This window comes from Trichosurus vulpecula, chromosome 3 (genome assembly GCF_011100635.1).
Source record: "Trichosurus vulpecula isolate mTriVul1 chromosome 3, mTriVul1.pri, whole genome shotgun sequence".
Lineage (NCBI taxonomy): Eukaryota > Metazoa > Chordata > Mammalia > Diprotodontia > Phalangeridae > Trichosurus > Trichosurus vulpecula.
Genome location: NC_050575.1, coordinates 4732328 through 4753277, shown reverse-complemented (window position 1 = coordinate 4753277; position 20950 = coordinate 4732328). Strand labels below are relative to the sequence as shown.

The following is a 20950-nucleotide window of genomic DNA, read 5'->3' as shown; positions in this document are numbered from 1 at the left end:
CTCCCACTCCACAGGAACCGTAAACCGGCCCCAGATTTCAGCTGGGGGGCCCAGGTTCTCCGGGAACTTCTCAGAACCGGACTCCGCCTCCACGCTAATCCAGCCTCTCCTACCCTGTTCAGTTTCCTAAACCCCTTGGCTCCGCCCCACTCTTTCTGTCTCAATTCCAGGCCAGTTTCCCGGGGCGTGGGCGGCTCCTCTCGGGTGGGCTGCAGCCGATCTGGAATGCGGGGAGTGGAGCAAGGGCACAGAATGGTGAAGAATGACCTCGGATCTGGGGGCAGGGCTTCGCTCCCCGGCCCAGGAGAGTCGCCGGGTCATCGGCAAATATTAACCAGGTGTGCCTGTCTCTCCCGATCCCCGCCGTCACTTGGTTTAAACCTGCTGTGCGTCACCCGGAGCAGAGCCTCGGCAACTCAGAGACATCACAATATAGGCGGCGGGGACCTCAGACTTCATCACCGCCAAGCAGTAACGAAAGAAAGAAAATACAAACAAACAAAAAACACGAAAAAAAAAAAAGAAACAGGGGAAGGAAAACACACACACAAACAGCTGCTCCACTCCAGGCTCGGATTGAGTTCTGCCTTCCTCCCTCCTCCCTCTTCCCTCCTCCCTCCCCCTTCCCCACTCCCTATTCCCTCTTCCCCTTTCCTTACCTTCCCTCACCCCCTACCCCCTCCCCAGCGCTGGCCTAGAGCCTCCACGGGAATGAATGTGTGTGCATGAGTGAGACTCGCGAGCGTGAGCGTGGGCGGGAGAGACGCTGGAGTAGCTGACTGCCCTCCTCCTGGACTCCGGGCAGCAGACCTGGTGGCCAGGCAGGCCTCCTTCCCTCTCCCACTATCGCACTTGTCCAGCTGTGGAGCTCTCCGGCCGTGGTGCTCTCCAGCTGTGGTGCTCTCCAGCTGTGCTCCCCTCCAGCTGTGCTCCAGCGCGGGCTGCTGCAGAGCTCTTGCTTGGCCCCTCCTCCTAATCCTCCTCCCCTTGGTCCCCCCCTCCCCCCAGCTGTTCTCTGCCACTACTGCTGTTGCTACAGCTGATTTGCTCCTCCGCTCCAGGCTTCGGCTTTCCTCTCCCCCCTCATTCCCCCACCCCACCCCCCTTCATGGCCGGGCACGAGTGGGACTGGTTTCAACGGGAAGAGCTCATCGGGCAGATTAGCGACATCCGAGTTCAAAACCTTCAAGGTAAAATAAATAAATAAATCATTCTTTCGTTAAGAATGGGTTAGATTGATAGCTGTTAAGGGTTCGAGAACTCCGGTTCAACTCTGCCCATTTCCTGTTCCCTTTGCTGTTTGGCTCAGGGTTCTGGAGCCCATTCATCCCAGCCTCTCAGCCCCATAATGATACCCTTGCCTGATTTGGGGAAGGAAGCCTAGGAGGGTGTGGGGACAGCTCAGGGATCTCCAGGAACCTGGGACCGGTGCAGGTGTGAGAAGAGAGGGCAAAGGTGTGCACCGAATTCACTCTTTGGGAAGTTTGGGTGTAAAGATTTGGACGCGAGCAGCACAAGGCAGGTGGCTTCCTTCTTGCCACAAAGTTTGGAGAAGTTGGATTTTTTTGGTCTGGAAGGTCGTAGGTAGAATGGAGACAAAGATTCAATAAACCAGGTGTTGTGACCATTCCCTGAGGTTCTACCCCTGGTTTCAGGTACTTCACAAGATTCTTGAACCCACCAGAACTTTTTTTAAGGCTATGTATACAAACACAAATATATAGATATAATAGGAACTTTTTTTTTAACTGTGGGTAATGGGAATGAGTGAAAAACCAAACAGATGTGTGAAGGAGCAGGCAAAGTTACTGGAATCGTTACTGTGGTGTCAGGCAGAGGCACTTCCGCTTCCCCCCAAGACCACATTCCTGAAGGAATAATACCATATGGGATTCTTTATTGGCGATCCTGCTGCGAGGGAGTAGCCAGAGCTCCCCTTACATCAGGGTTCTGCAGTTAGGGAGAGAGACCCTCCCTGCAATCTTGATTCTAGCATAATAGCAGGTTGTAAAGTAAAGAATTAAAAAAAAAGTCAAGAGAGAATTCCAAACCAGTCTGATTTAATTTGGGGGTTTCAGTTTCACCATTGGTACACTGGGTTAAGTACTAATCCCACTTAACCTCCCAGGTAATGTCAGGATCAACTGAGCTAGATAGAGGCACGGAATATGGAAGCTTGGAAGGCCTTTTAGAATCATAGAGTCAGAGGGAGAAGGACCATTAGAATCATAAACTGTACACTGTTAGGACTGGAAGGGACCCTAGGATGTAGAATCCTGGAATGAAGAACTTAAAATGTTGGAGCCGGAAGAGATCTTAGAGTACAACCCCCTCCTTTTACCGGGGAGGATAAAGAACCAAAAGGAGGAAATGACTTTCACAAGGTTATATAGCAAGGTAAAACAAGAAGCATTTGGGGGTGGGGGGGGGGAGTTTCAGTCACAGGTGAAACTTTCCAAAGCTGTCTTTTCTGAAAGACTCAGTGTTTGTGGAAATTAGTAAACGAAAGAGAAACCTCAGTTTCTAAATGGGGGTGGGGGGGGGGAAGGTGCACCCATGTACCCTGTAATAAAGCTGGATGGGCCAGAGAAACGGCAGCTCTCCCAAGCAGGTGATTTGACTTTATTGCCAGAGGGCAGGCTTGTTTGCTTGCTGGGGAGGACCTGTGCAGTAAAGTTTAAACATTACACACTGTTAGAATGTTTCCTCAGAAGTTTTGTTTCTTCATTCCCTGGGTAGATTGAGCAAGGACTGTGTTCTCTTCGGTAACTTGGACAGAGGAGGGGGGCTGTGTAGCTTTACTCTTGGAAGGATGGAAACTGTTTGCCCTCCTAGCCTGATCTTCTCCATCGTGATATACATAAAAGGAAGACAGTTCATAGGAGCTGGAGCTGGAAGGGACCTTAGAGATAATCTGGGCCAACCCACTCATTTTATAGATGGGGAAGAATTAGCCTAGGGAGGTTAAATTATTTGCCCTTCCACAGGTAGCCGAGCAAGGGCAAGCATTTGAAACTCAGGTCATATGACTCCAAATCTAGGGCTTTTCTTACTGTCCTAATAGGCTGCAGTTACTAAAAGAATATTAAGACCCACATTTCCTTCAACCTGGGAAGGCATTGGTCCCCTGGGAAGAACACTGGATTTGGAATCTCAAGAAAGAATTCAGTTTACTACCTGTGTAACTTTGGGCAGTCCAGGCAAATAAAGAAAGCACTTCAAAACATTATCTGAATGCTAGCTATTCTTATGAATTCACTTAATCTCCCCGGGTTGCAGTTTATCTGTAAAAATAAGGGAATTGAACTAGGTGATGTTAGGGTCTCTTCTAATTCTGAATCTATGATCCTTCTGCCTCAGGCAATACTGGCACTGCTGCTGGGTTATTAGAAGACAGTAGTTAGGACTGGTGATGACCTTAAAATGTTGAATGTTATTTAACACATAGACTTTTAGAGCTGAAATGGGCATTCAAGAGCATCCCGGCTTTTTTTTTTTTTCCCGCTCAGAGATGGGCTTTCTCTCCCAATATTTTAGATTTTTCAAGTAGAAATAAAGGTATTCAGATTGTGTTGTCAATAGATGAATACCTGTTTGGGTTTCTTAATTAGTCAGTGCTAGCCATATAATGGTTGCTTAATGAGTACTAATTGACTACTTACATGCTTTGGTGTAATGATTTAGGCATTTTATGAATGCGTCCCTTCTGTGTTCTCTTTGACTGACAAGGGGATACCTGTGCCTTTTCTCCCCAGAATTATCTTGAAAGGCCTAGGTAACTTGCAGTATGACTTTGGTTAAGTGATTTCACTTGTCTAGATCTCAGTTTCTTCATCAGTAAAATGGAGGTGATGGACTGGATGGTCCAATTTTCAGTCTTATACATCTGAGAGCAAAAGAGCCTGAGCTGCTCCTGGCTCTCTGATTGGCCTCCTTCTCCTTCAATCATTCACTAAACATGAGCTTAATCCATATGTCTTGCCTCAGTGGAGGGACTGTTTGCCAAATCCAGTAGTTTCCTCATGCCCTGCTGAAACTTAACCTGTGACAAAACTGGTTAGTTTCCCAACCCATGACAAGTTTGACAGGTCACCTATCTAAGGCACCAGCTCTTGGAGTCGAGTTCCTAAGCAGTCAGTGTGGGTGGGAGTTAAGGAAACAGGAATACCAATCCAAATAATTCTTGTTTGAAAGCCCATAGGTTACTTACCACATGTCCTAGGTAGTATCATTTAACCCAATGATTTAAAGCTCTCTTAACCCACTTAGGATTTTGTTTTAAAATTTTGATAATACAGGACGATGAGTACAGGTATTCGGTGTGCTCTGAAATAGCTCACGTTGATATGAGCAGGCTGATTTTTGTTATAACGTGGTATCTACTTCTAAATCTTGAGACTGGCATTTGTGTGGCTCACTTCAGAGGATTTTACCTGTATGTGAGGTCAGATGCTCAAGAGGAAGCCACAGTGTAATTTATGACCTTGATTGGAATGAACTTGGTCCACTCTTTGCTTGTTGTTGTCCTCACACTGGCACAGTGCACACCAGCTAGGAACATCAGAAAGAGAGTACAAGGTACAAATCGATTCTGGAGAAAGAGGTGTGTGTGTGTGTGTGTGTGTGTGTGTGTGTGTGTGTGTGTGTGTGTGTTTAGTTGAGGACTGGTAGGGAATAGATGGGAGAGAGGGGTATAATCCAATTCTCAACATTTAATAAATGGAAGATTAATGATTGTCATTTGATGTTGACTTTAGCAGCTCATAAATGGCTGGTATTTAGCTGGCATTGTCCAAGGAACACACCCATCCCTTCAACAGATAATGTCCCTGTTGGTTTGGTTTTTTTAGGTGCTGTTTAAGGAAGCTGCGGGGACTAATATTGCTGACCTTTGGATGAGATGATAATATAAAATCACAGAGATATAGACAGGCCTCTGACTTCCTCAGAGCCATGAAGAGTTGAACAGAATTAACTGTCTTTTGATTTGACTATGTCGGTTTAACTCTTGTCTGGGTGGCTTTAATTGTAAAAGAGCTTTGGGCCTTTGTAGCTGAAAGAGTGTGGCTGTGCTACTTACTGGCCAAGTGACCTTGGTTGGATGGTTTAACCTCTCTTTGGTCCTCAGTTCCTTATCTTGGAGGTATCTAGATGGCACAGTGGATGGAGCTCTAGGACTAGAGTCAGAAAGACCTGAATAATACTTCCTCCTCACTTAACCTCTGACTCACTTTCCTCAGCTGTAAAATGGATGGAATGATAGCACCTAACTTCCAAGGTTGTTGTGATGATCAAAGGAGATATTTGTAAAGCGCTTGCTACAGTGCCTAGTACTTAGGAACAATAGAGAAGAGAACAATAAATGTTCTCTTCCTCTCTCCTTACCTTAGCGTTCTTCCCTTCTCTGTCCCTTCCCCTATAACCTTCCCCTCCCCTTCCCTCCCTTCCCCTCCTCCCTCCCCTCCCCTTTCTCTCTGTCTCCTCCTCCCCTCCCCCATTCCAGTTCCTCACTCCTTCCCCTCCCCTCCCCTTTCTCTCTGTATCCCCCCCATTCCAGTTCCTTACTCTTTTCCCTCCCTCACCCCTCCCCTTTCCCTTCTCTCTCCCTCACCCCTCCCCTCCCCTTTCTCTCTGTCTCCTCCTCCCCTCCCCCATAGGCCTTATTCTTCAACTCCAGTCCATCCATCCAGAGATGGGAAATATGTTTGTTTTCACTTCTGTCCTCTGGAATTGCTGTTGGGCGCTGCCTTGAGCAGAGGCTTCCCAAGGGCTTCAGAGACACTTGTCTTTGCAGTGTGGTCATCACTGTGTAAAGTGTCCTGGTTCTGGTTCACTTCTGTCTACATTAGCTCGTGTAAGTTGAGGCCTTCGCTTCTGCCTGGAATCGAATCTTGTAAAGTCACTCTGATTAAGAAATCTTGGGAAGTTCAAGGAGGTCTTTATGAATGTGCTTTTCTAGGAGTGGGGGAAGGGAGTACCACAAAATAAATAAAGTCATTGTCCTCTCGGTGATTGCATTATTAAAAAATTGAAGTGTTGGTTCTCATGGAAACAGCGTGATTTATCCGGCGTAAATGTTTCTACACAGGCTAGCTTGTATGAAATGCAGATAAATCCAAAAATGTGGTTTTAGAAATTCCTTAGAGTACTTTCTTTCCTAAATGGGCTGATTTCACCTTTTTAACATTTTCTATCAGAGAAAGACAGAAAACAGAAAATTCACCAATGAACACTCCTGGAAAAAAATAATTTGAGAAGCCAGGCTGGTTTGTTTCTCAGTCAGCAAAGGTTTGAGCCTTCAGATTGTCTAGAAGTCTGTTAGAGCTGCCGATGCAAAGCGCTACCTGGTACAATATTATATGATCATTCAATGAGATGGCTACAAATCAAAGGACTAGGAGGCACATTGGGCCCGGAGTCAAAAAAAAAAAAACCTGAGTTCCAATCTAACCTTAGACAGTGACAAGTCCCTTAACCTGCCTGCCTCAGTTTCCTCCCTTGTAAACATGTGAATAATAAGAAAACTTAGCATCTCTCAGGGTTGTTGTGAGGATCAAATGAGATACTATTTGTAACGAGCTTAGCACATAGTAGGTGCTATATAAATGCTTACCTTTACTCCACCCCCACCCACCACTCAGCCCTGCCGGGTGTTGTCTGAGGGGGAAAGTCATTACTTATAGGATCAAGATAGGCCTCCCAAAGGAGGTGTTTTAGGGTTTAAGTACCTTGCTCGTAACAGGCAGATGAGGAACGAAGGCTATTTGGTCGATGCTAGAATATTGAATAGAATGCTAGATATTTGTAAAGTACTCAGCACAAAAGAGCTACTACATAAATGCCCCTCCCCTCCTTCCCCTCCACTCCCTTTCTCCTTCTCCCCCCACCCCCTTCAGTTTTGGAAATGACAGATCTTTCAGCAGGCTTTTTAGTTTCACTTTTGCCTCGATCAAGGACTAAAACATGTTTGATTTGGTAAGCAGTCCAAAGCCTCCTTGATAGGTTAAATACCATTGAGGACTTGAGATATTTTCAAAAGCTCCAGGTTGATCTTAGGGCCAATGAGGAGGAAAATGATCTCAGGAGAGTGATCCGTAAGGATGGAAGGGTCTGATGATTCAATAAGCCCTGCCTCCTCCGCTCCTCTAGGCATTTTTCCCCCTTTCAAAAATCTTCCTTTTTTATTATCATGCACAGAAAAAGAAAACTGCGCATGAAATTGTACACCTCTGCTACGTGCAGCCGGTGGGGTATATTTCAAATTTAACATCACAGAATCACAGAATTGGAAAGTTGAGAGGGAACTTGGTGTCCATCTAGCTCAACCCATAGACAAAAGGGCATGCTTGCTATTCTAAACCCAGTAAATGATCATCTAGTACCTGGGTGAGGTTCCCAAACTTATTTGACCTACCACCCTCTTTTCAAAGAAAAAAAAATTACTCAGCACCCCTCTTTTCCTAGAAATCTACTTTCTTTTACACTTTAATGGGTTTTTAAAAAAAAATTTGCATCATTTCAAAAAAAATTTTAATGTTACATCTTAAATTTAATAATTTATTATAAATTTGTGATTTTTTCCTGCATTGAAATTTTGATGACTCAATATTGTGTCCTGTAACCATATAGTATCCTCACAAGTCACTACACACACATATTCCTGCTGAACCATGCTGGACTTCCCAACAGTGCATGACACGGCTTGCTTGCCTATCAACACTTGCTTGTTAAGACCTGTCAGCAGACTTGACCACTGATTGGTTATAGCTTGCATTTTGTGTGTTTATTTAGAAAATAATGTAATCACTATGACTTTAACCCAGTTATGCAACAGATGAAACATGTAGGAATGTTTTTCAAAATTTTCTTACCCTCTCTTCTTTCCTTATGCTTTCACTGCAGCCTTATTTTTATTTAACAGCCCCATTTGCACCTGAAGCTACTACTACCCTCTTGGATCATTCCAGCTCCCCTCAGGGGCATGATCACCCACTCTGCGAACCTGTCCCATGGCTGGAGACCCCCAAGGAAAGAGAACCCACTGCTTCTCAAGGCAGGACGTTCCACTTCTAAAAGGCTAGTTTTCCTGACTTACAGCCTAAATGGGCCTTTTTGCAACTTCCTCCCATTGCTCCTGGCTCTGCTTCTGGGTCCACACAGAACAAGTCAGAACCACAGAGTCACTGGTTCCCCCTCTACATGAGGAGCCCTTCAGATACTCACAGAAAGCTATCATATCCTCCTTGACTTTTCTGTTCTCCAGGCTAAGCATGTGCATTTCCTTTAGACAGTTCTTACATGACCGACTTGAGGCCTTTCAGCATCTTGGTCATCTTCACTGGATTCTCTGTAACCTATCAGTGTTGTTCTTTATACTGTGGGGCCCAGAGCTGAACATAGTACTACAGAAATAGTCTGACAAGGATAGAGGACAGTGAGAACATCACCTCCCTATTCCTAGAAGCTTTTGGTTCAGTTGTTTTCAGTTGTGTCCGACTCCATGACTCCATTTGGGGGTCTCTTGGCAGATACTGGAGTGGTTCACCACTTCCTTCTCCAGCTCATTTTGCCATTGAGAAAATTGAGGCCAAAAGGGTTAAATGACTTGCTCAGGGTCACACAGTGTTTGAGACCATATTTGAACTCAGGTCCTCCTGACTCCAGGCCTGGTACTGTATCTACCCACTCCTGAAAGCTCTGCCCCTCTTATGTCATCTAAGGTCCAGTTAGCATTTTTTTTGGCTACCACATCACATTAATTAGCTATTCATCAGCTTATACTTCACCAGAACTGCACAGCTCTTTCAGAATGACAGCTATCTATCCATACCGCCCTCATATCTAAGTGCGAGGTGATCCCTATTGAAATTCATCTATCAGATTCAGCCCAGTTCTCTAGCCTATTAAGATCTTTTGGCATCTTTACTGTCATCCATTGTCTTAGTTATTCCTCTGAGCTTTGTGTCATCTGCAGATCTGATGAGCGCATATCATGCGTGCCTCTATCCAGATATTGATAAAAATGTCAAATAGTGCAGGGCCGAAGGCAGGTCCATAGGATTAGCAATAGGACTGATCCTAGGACTGCGTTAGGTCAGGTTCAACATTGGGGTGAAATGAGGTACCCGTGGGTCATTGAACAGCTAGCAAAAGGTTTATTTAAACCTAACATGGCAAAGACATTCAGTAAGGATATTGTAGGCAACAGGCAAGGCAGTAAACACTTATTAAGTGTTTACTATATGCCAGAAACTGTGCTAAATGTGGGGGATACAAATATAAGAAAATGCAAAGAAAAATAGCTCTTGCCTTGAAGGAGCTTATATTCTAATGGGGAAAGACAATACACAAAAGGAGTTGAAAAGTGGAAGGGGATGAGGGGTTGTCAACCAAAGAATCAGAAGCAGAGCCTGGGCCCCTTGCCAAAATAGGAGGTCCTTGGAGGAACTTGCCATTGAGAGAAAAAGACCCTTCAAGATGAGAAGGCCCCAGATATTGAGGGAAGTTCCAGAGTGAGATGGCCATGAAGTAAAAATCCAGAGAATTGAAAGCAGGGTTGAGAGGGGGATGGATGGCAGTCCTTGGCCCCTCCCCAAAATGGAGGTCCCTGGAGGAACTCACTAATTGGAGAATGGCCTTATAGAGCAGAGATATTCCAGGGTGAGAAGGCCCTTAGCACTTAGCTTCAGCAGACCTGTTCGCTTTCATCATGTGTAACCATGTCTGGTCTTTAGGATAGGGTATAGTGATTCATATGGTCTTAGGATATCCATCAAATTTGAAAGGCATGCCATATGGGTGGGCCTATTTATGGCCTTAGGTGACCAGGAAGCCACATTAATACAGTCAGAGGCTACCAGGAAGTTGCATGGAGGGTGGCACAGCTTGAGCCTTGCCCCATCTCCAGGCCAATAAGTTCTGGTTTTATCACATTTTGAGAAAATCTAGCATAACTCATGTTGTAGGATTGAGGAGGAGAGGGACCTTGGTAGATATTGGTCTTAACACACCTGGGTTACTTCACTGGTGACCTGCCCTTCGAGTCTTTCAGTCTCTCTCTCCCTGTCTCCTCCTTCTCCCTCTCTCTCTCTCTCTCTCTCTCTCTCTCTCTCTCTCTCTCTCTCTCTCTCCCCCTCTCTCCCTACCTCTCTCCCTCTCTCCCCCTCTCCCCCCCCTCTTCTCCACAAGAAAAGCATCCACTGTTTTCTCAAAACTTTATTAAAATCTCCATAAACTCCATCTCCAGCATTCCTCTTATCTACTAGTTTAGTAATCTTGTTCACAAAGGGAATGATGTTAGTCCGGCATGACCGACTCCCTGATGAAGCTGCTCTTTCTTTGTAACCATTATGTCTCTTTTTAGGTGTTCATCAGTCATTTCTTTAATGATCTGTGCTAGAATTTCTCCAGAGATTGGCGTAAATCTCACAGCCTATAGTTTACAGACTCTTGTCTTCCTTTTTTTTTTTTAAATTAGGACACCTGCCCTTTTCCAGTCTTGTGAGGCCTCTACCATTTTCTCTTATCTTTCAAATATTACTGAGATGGCTAAGCAGTCACTCCTGCCAGTTCTTTTAAGATCTGAAGATATAATTAATCTGTCCTAAGTGATTTGATTTTATCCGTAGTAACTAGGTACTCTTTCACTGTCTCCCTCTCTTGGGTGCCTGTTCTCACTTATTCATTTTTATTCTGTTGTTTCCAGCGTAAAAGGCATTTTCCTGTTCAGAGAACACAGAAAAAAAATGAGTCAAGCCTTTTCTCTGTTGTCAGTTATCATCATCCCATCCACCCCAAGCAAAGCATTTATTACTTCACTGATCCTCTTTTATCTCCCAGCATTGCTGAAAAAGATCCTTCTTGTTGTCCTTAGCTTCCTTCACTGCCAGCCTCATCTCATTCTGATCTTTAGCACTGTGTATACTTTTTTTTTAACAGTTCTACAGCAATATACTTATCTTCTCTAATTAGCCTTAACTTAGTCTTCCATGCACTTTGGTCCAACCATGAGCACTTAATTAAAGTGAAGAAATAGACAGGGAAAATGAGCAAACAACAACAACAAAAAAAAAACCCATAACAATCTATTACAGTGGCAAGGAGGACTAAGGCATAAACTTAGAAGACAACAATGTAAAAACTCAAAGAAAAATGCTCATTGGATCTAAGGCCAGCAAGAATTCCTGGAAGAGTTAAAGAAAAAGATAAGAGTGGTAGAGGAAAAATTGGGAAAAGGAATGAGAGTGAGGCAAGAAAATTATGAAAAGAGAATTAACAGCTTGATAAAATAGGCATAAAATTACTGAAGGAAATAACACCTTAAAATCAAAATTGGCCTAATGGTGAAAAGAAGCACAAAAATTCACTGAAGAAAAGAACTCCTTAAAAAAGGAAAATTGATTAAATAGAAAAAGAGTTTCAAAAGCTCGCTGAAGAAAAGCGTGCTTAAAAATTAGAATTGGGCAAGTAGAAGCTACTGACTCTATGAGAGTTTAAGAAATAACCAAACAAAGCAAAAGAATGGAAAAAACCAGAAGAAAATGTGAAACATCTCATTGGAAAAACGGACAGATTGAGGATAGATAATTTAATAATTATTGGGGTACTTGAAAGCCATGATCAAAAAAAGAGCCTAGATATCATATGTCAAGAAATTATAAAGGAAAATGGGGCAGGAGGAAAAGAATCTGAAACTCAGAATTAAAACAGAAAAAATGATAAAATTCCATTCGTCCATTAGTCTCTCCTTTGTGTTTTGTTGAGGTTTTTTACTGGTTGCTTCTATATTTTTTTTTTAACTTGAATGCCCAGCTCATTGATTTGTTCTTTCTCCTTTGTTAATCGAAGTGTTTAAAGAGTAAGTTTTCCTCCAGTGACTGCTTTGGTTACATCCCAGAAGATTTTGTATGTTGTCTCAGTGTTTTGTTCCCTTAAATGCAATTATTGTTTATACAATATATTTTTTGACCCACCAGTTCTTTAAGATTAAATTCTTTGGCCTTCATAAGTTTGAGTGCTTTCTTCGAAAGTCTTTTATTGATTATAATTTTTATTGCACTATAGTTAACAAAGAATGTTTAACACTTCTCTTTTACTATATTCGTTTAAGGTTTTATGTCCTAACACTTGGTCAGTTTTTATAAAGGTGTCATGCATAGCTGAAAAAATATGTATATTTCATTCTGTTTCCATTTAGCAATTGAGAGAGATTATCTTATCTAACTTTTTATAAAATTTATTTGGGTCCCTTTATTACCTATTTTTGCCTCTAATTCAATAAACTTTTCCTTCCTGTACTTAGACTCCAGGACACTTGGTGCATATATATGTTAAGTGATGGTAGTATTCTTTATTTTTAGTGCCTTTAAACAGCCAGACTAAAAGAACAAAAGTACCAGGAAATTACAGAGTGGTCATGTGTCTAGTTCCTTAATACTTTTACTCTTTTTAGACATAGCAATACTTTTTCTTTGACTTGGTAATTAGGGATTTTGTCTATGACATTCCTAGGTGTTTTTAAGTTGAGGTTTCTTTTGACAGATGATCACTGGGTAATTTTGACATATTGGAATATGATATCCAAGTTTTTGGATAGGTATGGTTTTCAGGGAATTTCATTTTGAAATTATCTGCCTTTGATCTGTTTTCCAAGTCAGTTGATTTTCATAGTAGAGACCCTATGTGTTCTCCTTCCTTTTCAATGTTTGGACTTTGTTCTAATATTTCACATTGTCTTAGTAAATCACTGAGTTATGTCAGTCCATTCTCTTTTTCATGTAGTTCACTACTTGGATAAAGTTTTCCATCTTGTTTTCTAAGCTCTTCATTCTCCTTTCAATTTTTTTTCTCTGGAACTCTAATTTCACTTATAATTTCACTGTTATATCCCCTGGTTCTCTTCTGACAAGTCCGAGCCAGGATCTGGTTTTATGTTCCTGATCCTTAAAGCCCACACTGGGTTGTGATATTGCTCCCTCTTCTTTTCAGGTTGTTGGCTGGTTTCAGGTTCTTTTATAGGAGTTCGTGCTGGTTTCCTTGAAATGACTGCTTTCTCCATCACTATTGGCTTTCAGCCCATTTATCTGTGTATGCTGCTTTCACTGGCATGATTCTTCTCCCTGATTCTGCTGGCTTTTGCTGTTACCTTATAACACACAAAGCTTCTCAGGTCCCTCAATGCACCTCTCCTGGCTTTTTGTTGTCTTCTTTGTGCAGTTTTGGACTGGATAAAGAAGTTTCTTTTCTTTATATAACTTTATTGTTTTGAATAGCGCACACTTATAATAATTACTAATATATATATATATACATATATATATATAGTATTTTATATCATCCAAAGTATTTTACATACAATATTTTATCTACTCCTCAGTAGAAATCTATGAAGTAGGAAGCTAAAAAAATGAATACTTTGACAGTGCCTAAACAATGCTCTATACAAACAAAGAGCTTTAGTTTGGACTATTCAACCAAAAGAGAAAATTCCTTGTCCTCGGTCCTGCTATTCCTTTCTTTGATACTTTCTATAGCCCTGAAGTCATTCACGGTCCTCAGTAGGTTGAAAATCAAAGATTCTTCGTCCCAGGGGCCAGGATCACATCAGTATTTAACCCTAAGCAGGGTCCACTCCAGTCCATATGGATAATACTTCCTTCTAGCCAGGAATCAGCGATATTCTTCTCATTTGGCTATACCCTATCAAGGCAAACCACACCGCCCCCCCCCCCCACCTCTGTGTATTCAGGACTAACCACCTGGATTAAAGAGGAAGACAGATCACATATTGGGTTGATGTTTGTCAAATCAGGGTTTAGCACCTGCCAAGAGTGTCACAGAAGAGTGTCAATAAAGCTATGGAGGTTAAAACTATAGGGCCGTCATGTGGAAGAGGTGTTTGATTTCTTCTGCTTGTCCTCAGAAGACAGAACAAGACGCAATGGGTGGAAATTACAGAAAGGCAGATTTTGGCTCAGTATAAGGAAAAACTCACAAACAATTAGATCTGTAGAAAGGTGGAATGTCTCAGGAGGAAGCAAGTTCCCCTTTGCTGGAACTCTTTAAGGAGTAGCAGCATGACCATATCATAATGGTCCAGCCTTCTCATTCTTTATATTTATATCTCTAGCGCCTAATACAGTACTTGGCACATGGTGAGAACTGAATCAAAGTCTGTTGATGGATTCCCCGCTGAAACACTTCACAGATGATATATATTCCAAAACAATGTGTATGCATGATTTGTAGGGGTGAATTCCTGTTTAGATACTGGATAGACTGGCTGACCTCTAGATCAGAGATCCTCTCCTTCTGTACTACACATTTTGCATTTTTCTGTTCAATAAACGTTCCTTTTTCTGGGGTCCTTTTCAGATATTTGCTGTGGTTTGTGTGGGAAATCTGGGTTCATCTATTACCTTTCATGTCATCATCTTAAACTGGAAGTCCTGGTGCTTTTTCTTAATTGTGTAACTACCAGCCATTTGCTGTGCGTATATATGCCTCTTAAACCTTATATTATTGTGTATGGTATCATACGTTTCCTTGGCAGAGAAAGCCAAAGCAGAATAGCTCGTAGTTCAGCTGGTTCTTTTGTCATCTGTTATCATCCCATCCATCCCAAATACTGGATAGATTTATGTAGTTGGATTTTTCTTTAGAGCAGGGATTCCTAAACTTTTTTTATGGACTCCCTTGTGCACCTGAAGCTTGTGGACCACTTCTCAGAATTATGTTTTTAAATACATACAACAAAATGTGTGTGACTACAAAGGAAAACAATTATTTTGAAATAGTTATCAAAAATTAAAAATAAATTCATAGACCGCAGGTTAAAAACCTCCTGCCTTTGAGCAGAAGTCAGAATCATCACTAAACATAGCAAATCCATCTTAACTTATACAAATAAACTTTTAAAAATTCATTCTTGTTTTCACCTCGCTTTTTTCTTTCTTCCTCCATCTCTCCCCCACTCATTGGGGGAAATATAATACCTGTTACACATATGAAGTCATGAAAAATATGTTTCCAAATTAGCCATGTTTTGGTGGGGGGGGGGAAGAGAGAAAATGATATACTTTAGCCTGCATTTGAAATTCTCTGTCTGGGAGTATATATAGCATTTTACATCATGAGTCTTTTGGAAAATGTGGTATGAATCATTGTATTGATAAGAGTTACTGAGTCTTTCTCAGTTAATTGTTTTTACAATATGCTGTTACGATGTAAAATGTTTTTCTGGTTCTGCTCATTTCACTTTGCATCAATTCGTAGAAATCTGCCCAGGTTTCTTCAAAAACTATTTCTGTCATCATGTTTTACAGCACAATAATATTCTATAACATTCATATCCCATAGCCACATGATGTATATGCTCATATAAGCTGTCGATATCATAAAAAGGGAAACGGAACAGGAAAAAGACGTCTAATATGACAGTCGCAATCTACTATAGAATTGTAACTGATAGGGTACAAATGCCAAAAACAAAGAGAGCTATAAGACCCAGAAACTTCCTGTTGTTTAGTTGTTTGTTTAGTTGTGTCCAATTCTTCATGACCCCACGTTGGGGTTTTCTTGGCAAAGATACTGGAATAGTTTGCCATTTCCTTCTCCAGCTCATTTTACAGATGAGGAAACTGAGGCAAACAGGGTTAGGTGACTTGCTCAAGGTCACACAGCTAGTAATTATCTGAGGCTGGATTTAACCTTATGAAATTGAATGTTCCTGATTCTTATCTCAGTACTCTATGTGCTGCACCACCTAACTGCCCCTAAACTGCAAGAAATGTATTGTCTTTTTCAAACAGAAAAACATGGCAGCCAAAGATAACGTTGTTTTGGAATATACATCATTTGTAAAGCATTCCAGCGGGGAAACCTTCAACAAGCCTTTGTTCAGTTCTCACTATGTGCCAGACGCTGTATTAGGTGCTGGAGATAGAAATATAAAGAATGAGAAGGTTGGATGATTATGCGCATTATATGAAAGAATAAATAAGTCTGCAGGGTGCGTAACCTGAGACCCACCTATGCCAGATCATTCCAAGACAAAAATGAAAGAAGAACGGACAAAAATAGACCAAATCTTTTTAGCCCTTCTGTAATAAATTTATCATTATTAACGGTGGATCCTCTGTAGCTGGCATTCCAGAAGTTCAAGTAGAAACAATAGCTGGGCTCTAGACCAGATAATACACAGAAAAATATATGTTCTGGAGGCAACTCTTTTGAAAGCATCAAAGAACCAATTTTTAAAGAAGATCTGAGGTTTTTTAGTGAACTTCAAGCCCAAGATGAGCAGCCCAAAAAGTGAATTTGATTTTAGGCTGCATTGAGAGAGTCAACAGGGCACTTACGTGGTACCCTGGATAGAGTATCAGGCCTAGAGTCAGGAAGACTCATCTTCCTGAGTTCAAATCTGGCTCTAGACACTTCCTAGCTGTGTGATCTTGAATAAGTCACTTAACCCTGTTTGCCTCAGTTTCCTCATCTGTAAACTGAGCTGCAGAAGGAAGTGGCAAAATGCTCCAGTATCTTTGCCAAGAAAACCCCAAATGGGGTCGTAAAGACTATCTGAAACGACCGAATGAGAGAAATCTGGTGTCCAGAATGGAGGATATGCTAATTCTATGTTGTATCATGTTAAATTCTGGGTGCCGCATTTTAGGAAGCACGTTGTTAAGCTGGGGAGTGTCTAGAGAAGTATACCTGGACAGTAAAGGGCTGTGATCCCAAGGTCATGAGGATTGGCCAAAGGAAGTGGAAATGTTTACTCCAGAGAAGAGTTAGAAGGGAACATAACTGGGCTTGCCTGTGGAAAAGGAATTAGACATTTTCTGCTTGGCCCTGGAGAACCAGGAGTAACGAATGGAAGTTGCAGAGGCAGATGTAAGCTTGATGTTAAAAACATTTCCTAGTGATTAGAGTTGTGCAGTATTAGAATGGACTGGCTTGGTAGGTAGTGGGTTCCCCCTTTCTAGAGGTCTTCAGGCAAAGACTGGATAACCACTGCAATAGAAAGGCGATGTTAGAGAGGAGATTGATTCTTTTTCTTATATGTGTTGACCTTATGTGTGTCAGGCGCCTCCTAACCCAAAGATTCAGTGAATTGTAGGGTCTGATTTAAAGTAGCAAAGCTGTTTGCTTAAAGGACGGCGGGGCTAAGTAGTATCTTTGGGTTTGGCTTTGAGGGCGCAGAAGCAACTTTTGCATTTAACTTTGCCACTGAAATTTATCTGAGCAGGAGCCAGGAGTTGTGTAGCCTTTATTTTAATAAACGGCCTTTCTGAGAAAAATCCGCATCAGAGATTTTACTGAACCTTCAAAGATTGGATCAGTAGGACTTAAAATGAGCCCAGCTTGCCAAATGGAATTTTAATTTGATGATCCAATACTAAACCTCACATTTTTTCCAAGCCTAACATATAGTGTTCAAGAATTACATATCTGAGCTGCAGGAAGAAAGAAATGAAGTTGCCTGGGGAATGAAACATTTGGTTTCTGTATTGTTTGATGTTGCAGCCCCAATATGTTTAAAAACCTTGCCAGTCCTAAACCCCAGGTTATTTTGGGGAGAGAGCGTTTGTTGCAGTGTGGCTTTGAACTAAAGCTATTTTTAACCAAGAGATTATCCTGGCCAAGCTGAGAATCAGATAATGCCAGGCTGACTTTATTCGGTGTTCTAGATTTTGAACTGCTGGAGAAGGAGTCATGGCTAAACACTTCTTAGGGGGCATCTAGAAAAATTACTTTATTGCTCTAGAAGCTCTGAAATATGCTCCGTTTATGCACAAGTCGTGTATTTATGTTTTCCTTACTGAAAACACAGTGGCCCGTAATAGCAAAGTCAGGAAAATGAATTGTGGGTTTTTTTTTAAATGAATTTAAAGTTGTGCGTCTGTGTGTCTGTATGTCTGTGTGTGTATCTGTGAATCAAGAGGCACGGTAGAGTTGTGAAAAAAAAACTGGCCTAGCGTTTGCAGTCATTAGATGTATAACTATGAGCAAATCATCCTATTTCTCGGAACCTCAATTTTCTCACCTGGAAAATAGAGATTATAATACTTGTACTTACCATGTCAACTCCCCACCCTGTTTTTTCCTCCCAGTCTTGCACACTATGCAATCTTATTCCAAAAATTCCTCAGTGTCTGGGGTGTCCTTTGACCTTCTCAATATGGAGCATCCTTCTGTAGGGCCTGCTCTGTTCTCCCATTGGTGACTGGGAGCTATTTTGTAGAGGAACCCATCCCCCTTCCTGCCCTGTTCCTGGCTTCTGGACTTCAAAACCACATCTCCATATGGGATACCTTCATCTCCTCCTTCCCTGCCTTTTCATCTCTTCTGGGTGCTGTCTTCCCCTTTGAGAATGTAAGATCCTTGAGGGCAGGGATTCTTTTTAATTTGTATTTGTGTCCCCAGGGCTTAGCACAGTGCCTGGCACATAATGAGATTCTTGTTTCGGTCCTTCCTTCTCACCTTACAGAACTATTGTCAGAAATAATGCTTTGTGGACTCTGAAGAAGTGGGAGCAGTGGTGGTGGTGATGATGATGGTGATGGTGGTGGTGATGATGATGGTGATGGTGGTGGTGATGATGATGGTGATGGTGGTGGTGATGATGATGATGGTGGTGGTGATGATGGTGATGATGGTGGTGATGATGGTGATGGTGATGATGATGATGGTGATGATGATGGTGGTGGTGGTGGTGGTAATGATGATGATGGTGGTGATGATGGTGGTGATGGTGATGATGATGATGGTGATGATGATGGTGGTGGTGGTGGTGGTGATGATGGTGATGATGGTGATGATGATGGTGGTGATGATGATGATGGTGATGATGGTGATGATGGTGATGATGGTGGTGATGGTGATGATGATGATGGTGATGATGATGGTGGTGGTGGTGGTGGTGATGATGGTGATGATGGTGATGATGATGATGGTGGTGATGATGATGATGGTGATGATGGTGATGATGGTGGTGGTGGTGGTGGTGATGATGATGATGGTGATGATGGTGATGATGGTGGTGGTGGTGGTGATGGTGATGATGATGGTGGTGATGATGATGATGATGATGGTGGTGGTGGTGGTGATGATGATGATGATGATGGTGGTGGTGGTGATGATGATGATGGTGGTGATGATGGTGATGATGATGATGGTGATGATGGTGACGATGATGATGATGGTGGTGGTGGTAATGATGATGATGGTGGTGATGATGGAAGTATGAAATAATGCATAGAGAGCTGGCCTTGACATCAGGAAAACCTGAGTTCAAGGCTTGCCTCTATATGACCTTGGGCAAGTCACTTAACCTCTCAGTGTTCTAGACAGTTTTCAGAGACTGTAATACAAATTGCAGAGCAGGTCCCCATCTTCATTGCTCAAAGCACTTTTCTCACCCATGAGCTCTCCCAATGCCAGTGAAAGCACAGGTCCTATGTAGAGCCTCTTGCCAGCTTTTGGAAACATAATAGAGATAAATAAGCTGTGATCCCTTCGTTTGTGGAATTCATATTTATCCATAATGATGTTGATGGTAATAATTATGCATATTTTTGCAGTCCTTTAGTGCTTACAGACTCCTCTACAACCACTCTATGAGGTGTAATAGTCTGATATAGTGAATGTGGTATTGGAAGAGCCTTAGAGGCATCTAGATGGTGTGGTAGGTAGAGCAGCTGTATGTACCTGTCTCTGAGCCTCAGTTTCCTCATCTGTAAAATGGGGGAAACAACTGCACCCACCTCACAGAATAGCTTGTAGTAAAGTCTGACTGGGATGATAAGATCTAAATGAGGCTCTGCAGACCTCCAGGTGATACAGATGTGTTAGCCGGTATAGTTGTTGCCATTATTACTATGGGGTTCCTAAGCTTTTCATCATGCATGCCATTGTAGTCTGGCAGAGCCTGTGAACTCCTCAGTATAATGTTTGTTGCCTATATTCATAATTGAAGGAAATGTGAAATTTTAATTAAGGAGTCAATGAAATAATAATGAAATTTTTATCCCATCCTAGTTCATGGACCGCCCCACCCCCCCCCGAAAGCTATCCATGGACCCCAGGTTGAGAATATCTACTCTAGTTTAACTTCTTCATTTTGCAGATGGGAAAACTGTGAACCCCCTAGTAAGGAAGGTCACTTGGCATCCCAGTTGTGTCTTGAATAATGTGTAGGAATCAGGTGGAGAGAGAAGAGGGGAGGGCATTCTAGGTGGGGAGAATATTAATTAGCATGAGCAAACACAATAAATGCAGATAAGAATTCATTCAACAAACATCTTCCAGACACCTGTTATGTGCAGAGCACTGTAGTAGGTATAAAATTAAGTAATAAAATTGAGTTGCCATAGGGTCCCTGCCCTTATGGATCTTACAGAGGCAGGATCTTGTGTAACTGTACTGGAATAGAGTAGGGCACTTGGTTCTGTGCCTCACTGCCTGTTGGCACTGACTCTTATGTGATCCAGGAACTGAACCACTCTGCCAGCTTGCTGTCCCATGGGCTTGTTCTGCCACTTCTGCACCCTTATCCCTGAGGCTTAAACACTCCCTGAGGACAAAGGGAGGGAGGGTGGCTTTGGTGGAGTCCTAGCTTCCTTTACCCTCAGGGGACTTTTTGTTTGCATCCACCTCTGGTTTCTTTCTAGCAGCTTTTCTTTTTTAAAGGCCTGGTCCTGTGGGGGGCGGGGGGAGAGAAGGAGGGGGCGCATGTAGTAGGCCAGGTGCTCAGAAACTGGCTGTAAATTAATTTTCCTTAATGTAGTCAATAGACCAGTAGGATACCCAGAGCAAGAAGAGTTTATGCTTTAACAGGGAAGATATTTTCCCTTCCAGAACAGTCTCAGGCTTTGTTCTTTAACTTTGTAAACAGACCTTTTTAACCCTGACTACTTTGGTCAGATGTTGGCCCATCCTGATAGCCTGTGGA

General features: G+C 42.3%; 1 protein-coding gene across 1 annotated transcript in view; it reads left to right on the top strand.

Moving 5' to 3' along the window:
* The first annotated feature begins 385 nt into the window (after nt 1-385).
* Nucleotides 386-20950, top strand: part of CLMN (calmin) — a 162638-nt gene continuing 142073 nt past the window's right edge. The window contains exon 1 of the mRNA XM_036748257.1: nt 386-1190. Coding sequence (XP_036604152.1) covers nt 1109-1190 — 82 coding nt within the window. The 5' untranslated portion in view covers nt 386-1108. The remainder of the gene's footprint in view (nt 1191-20950) is intronic.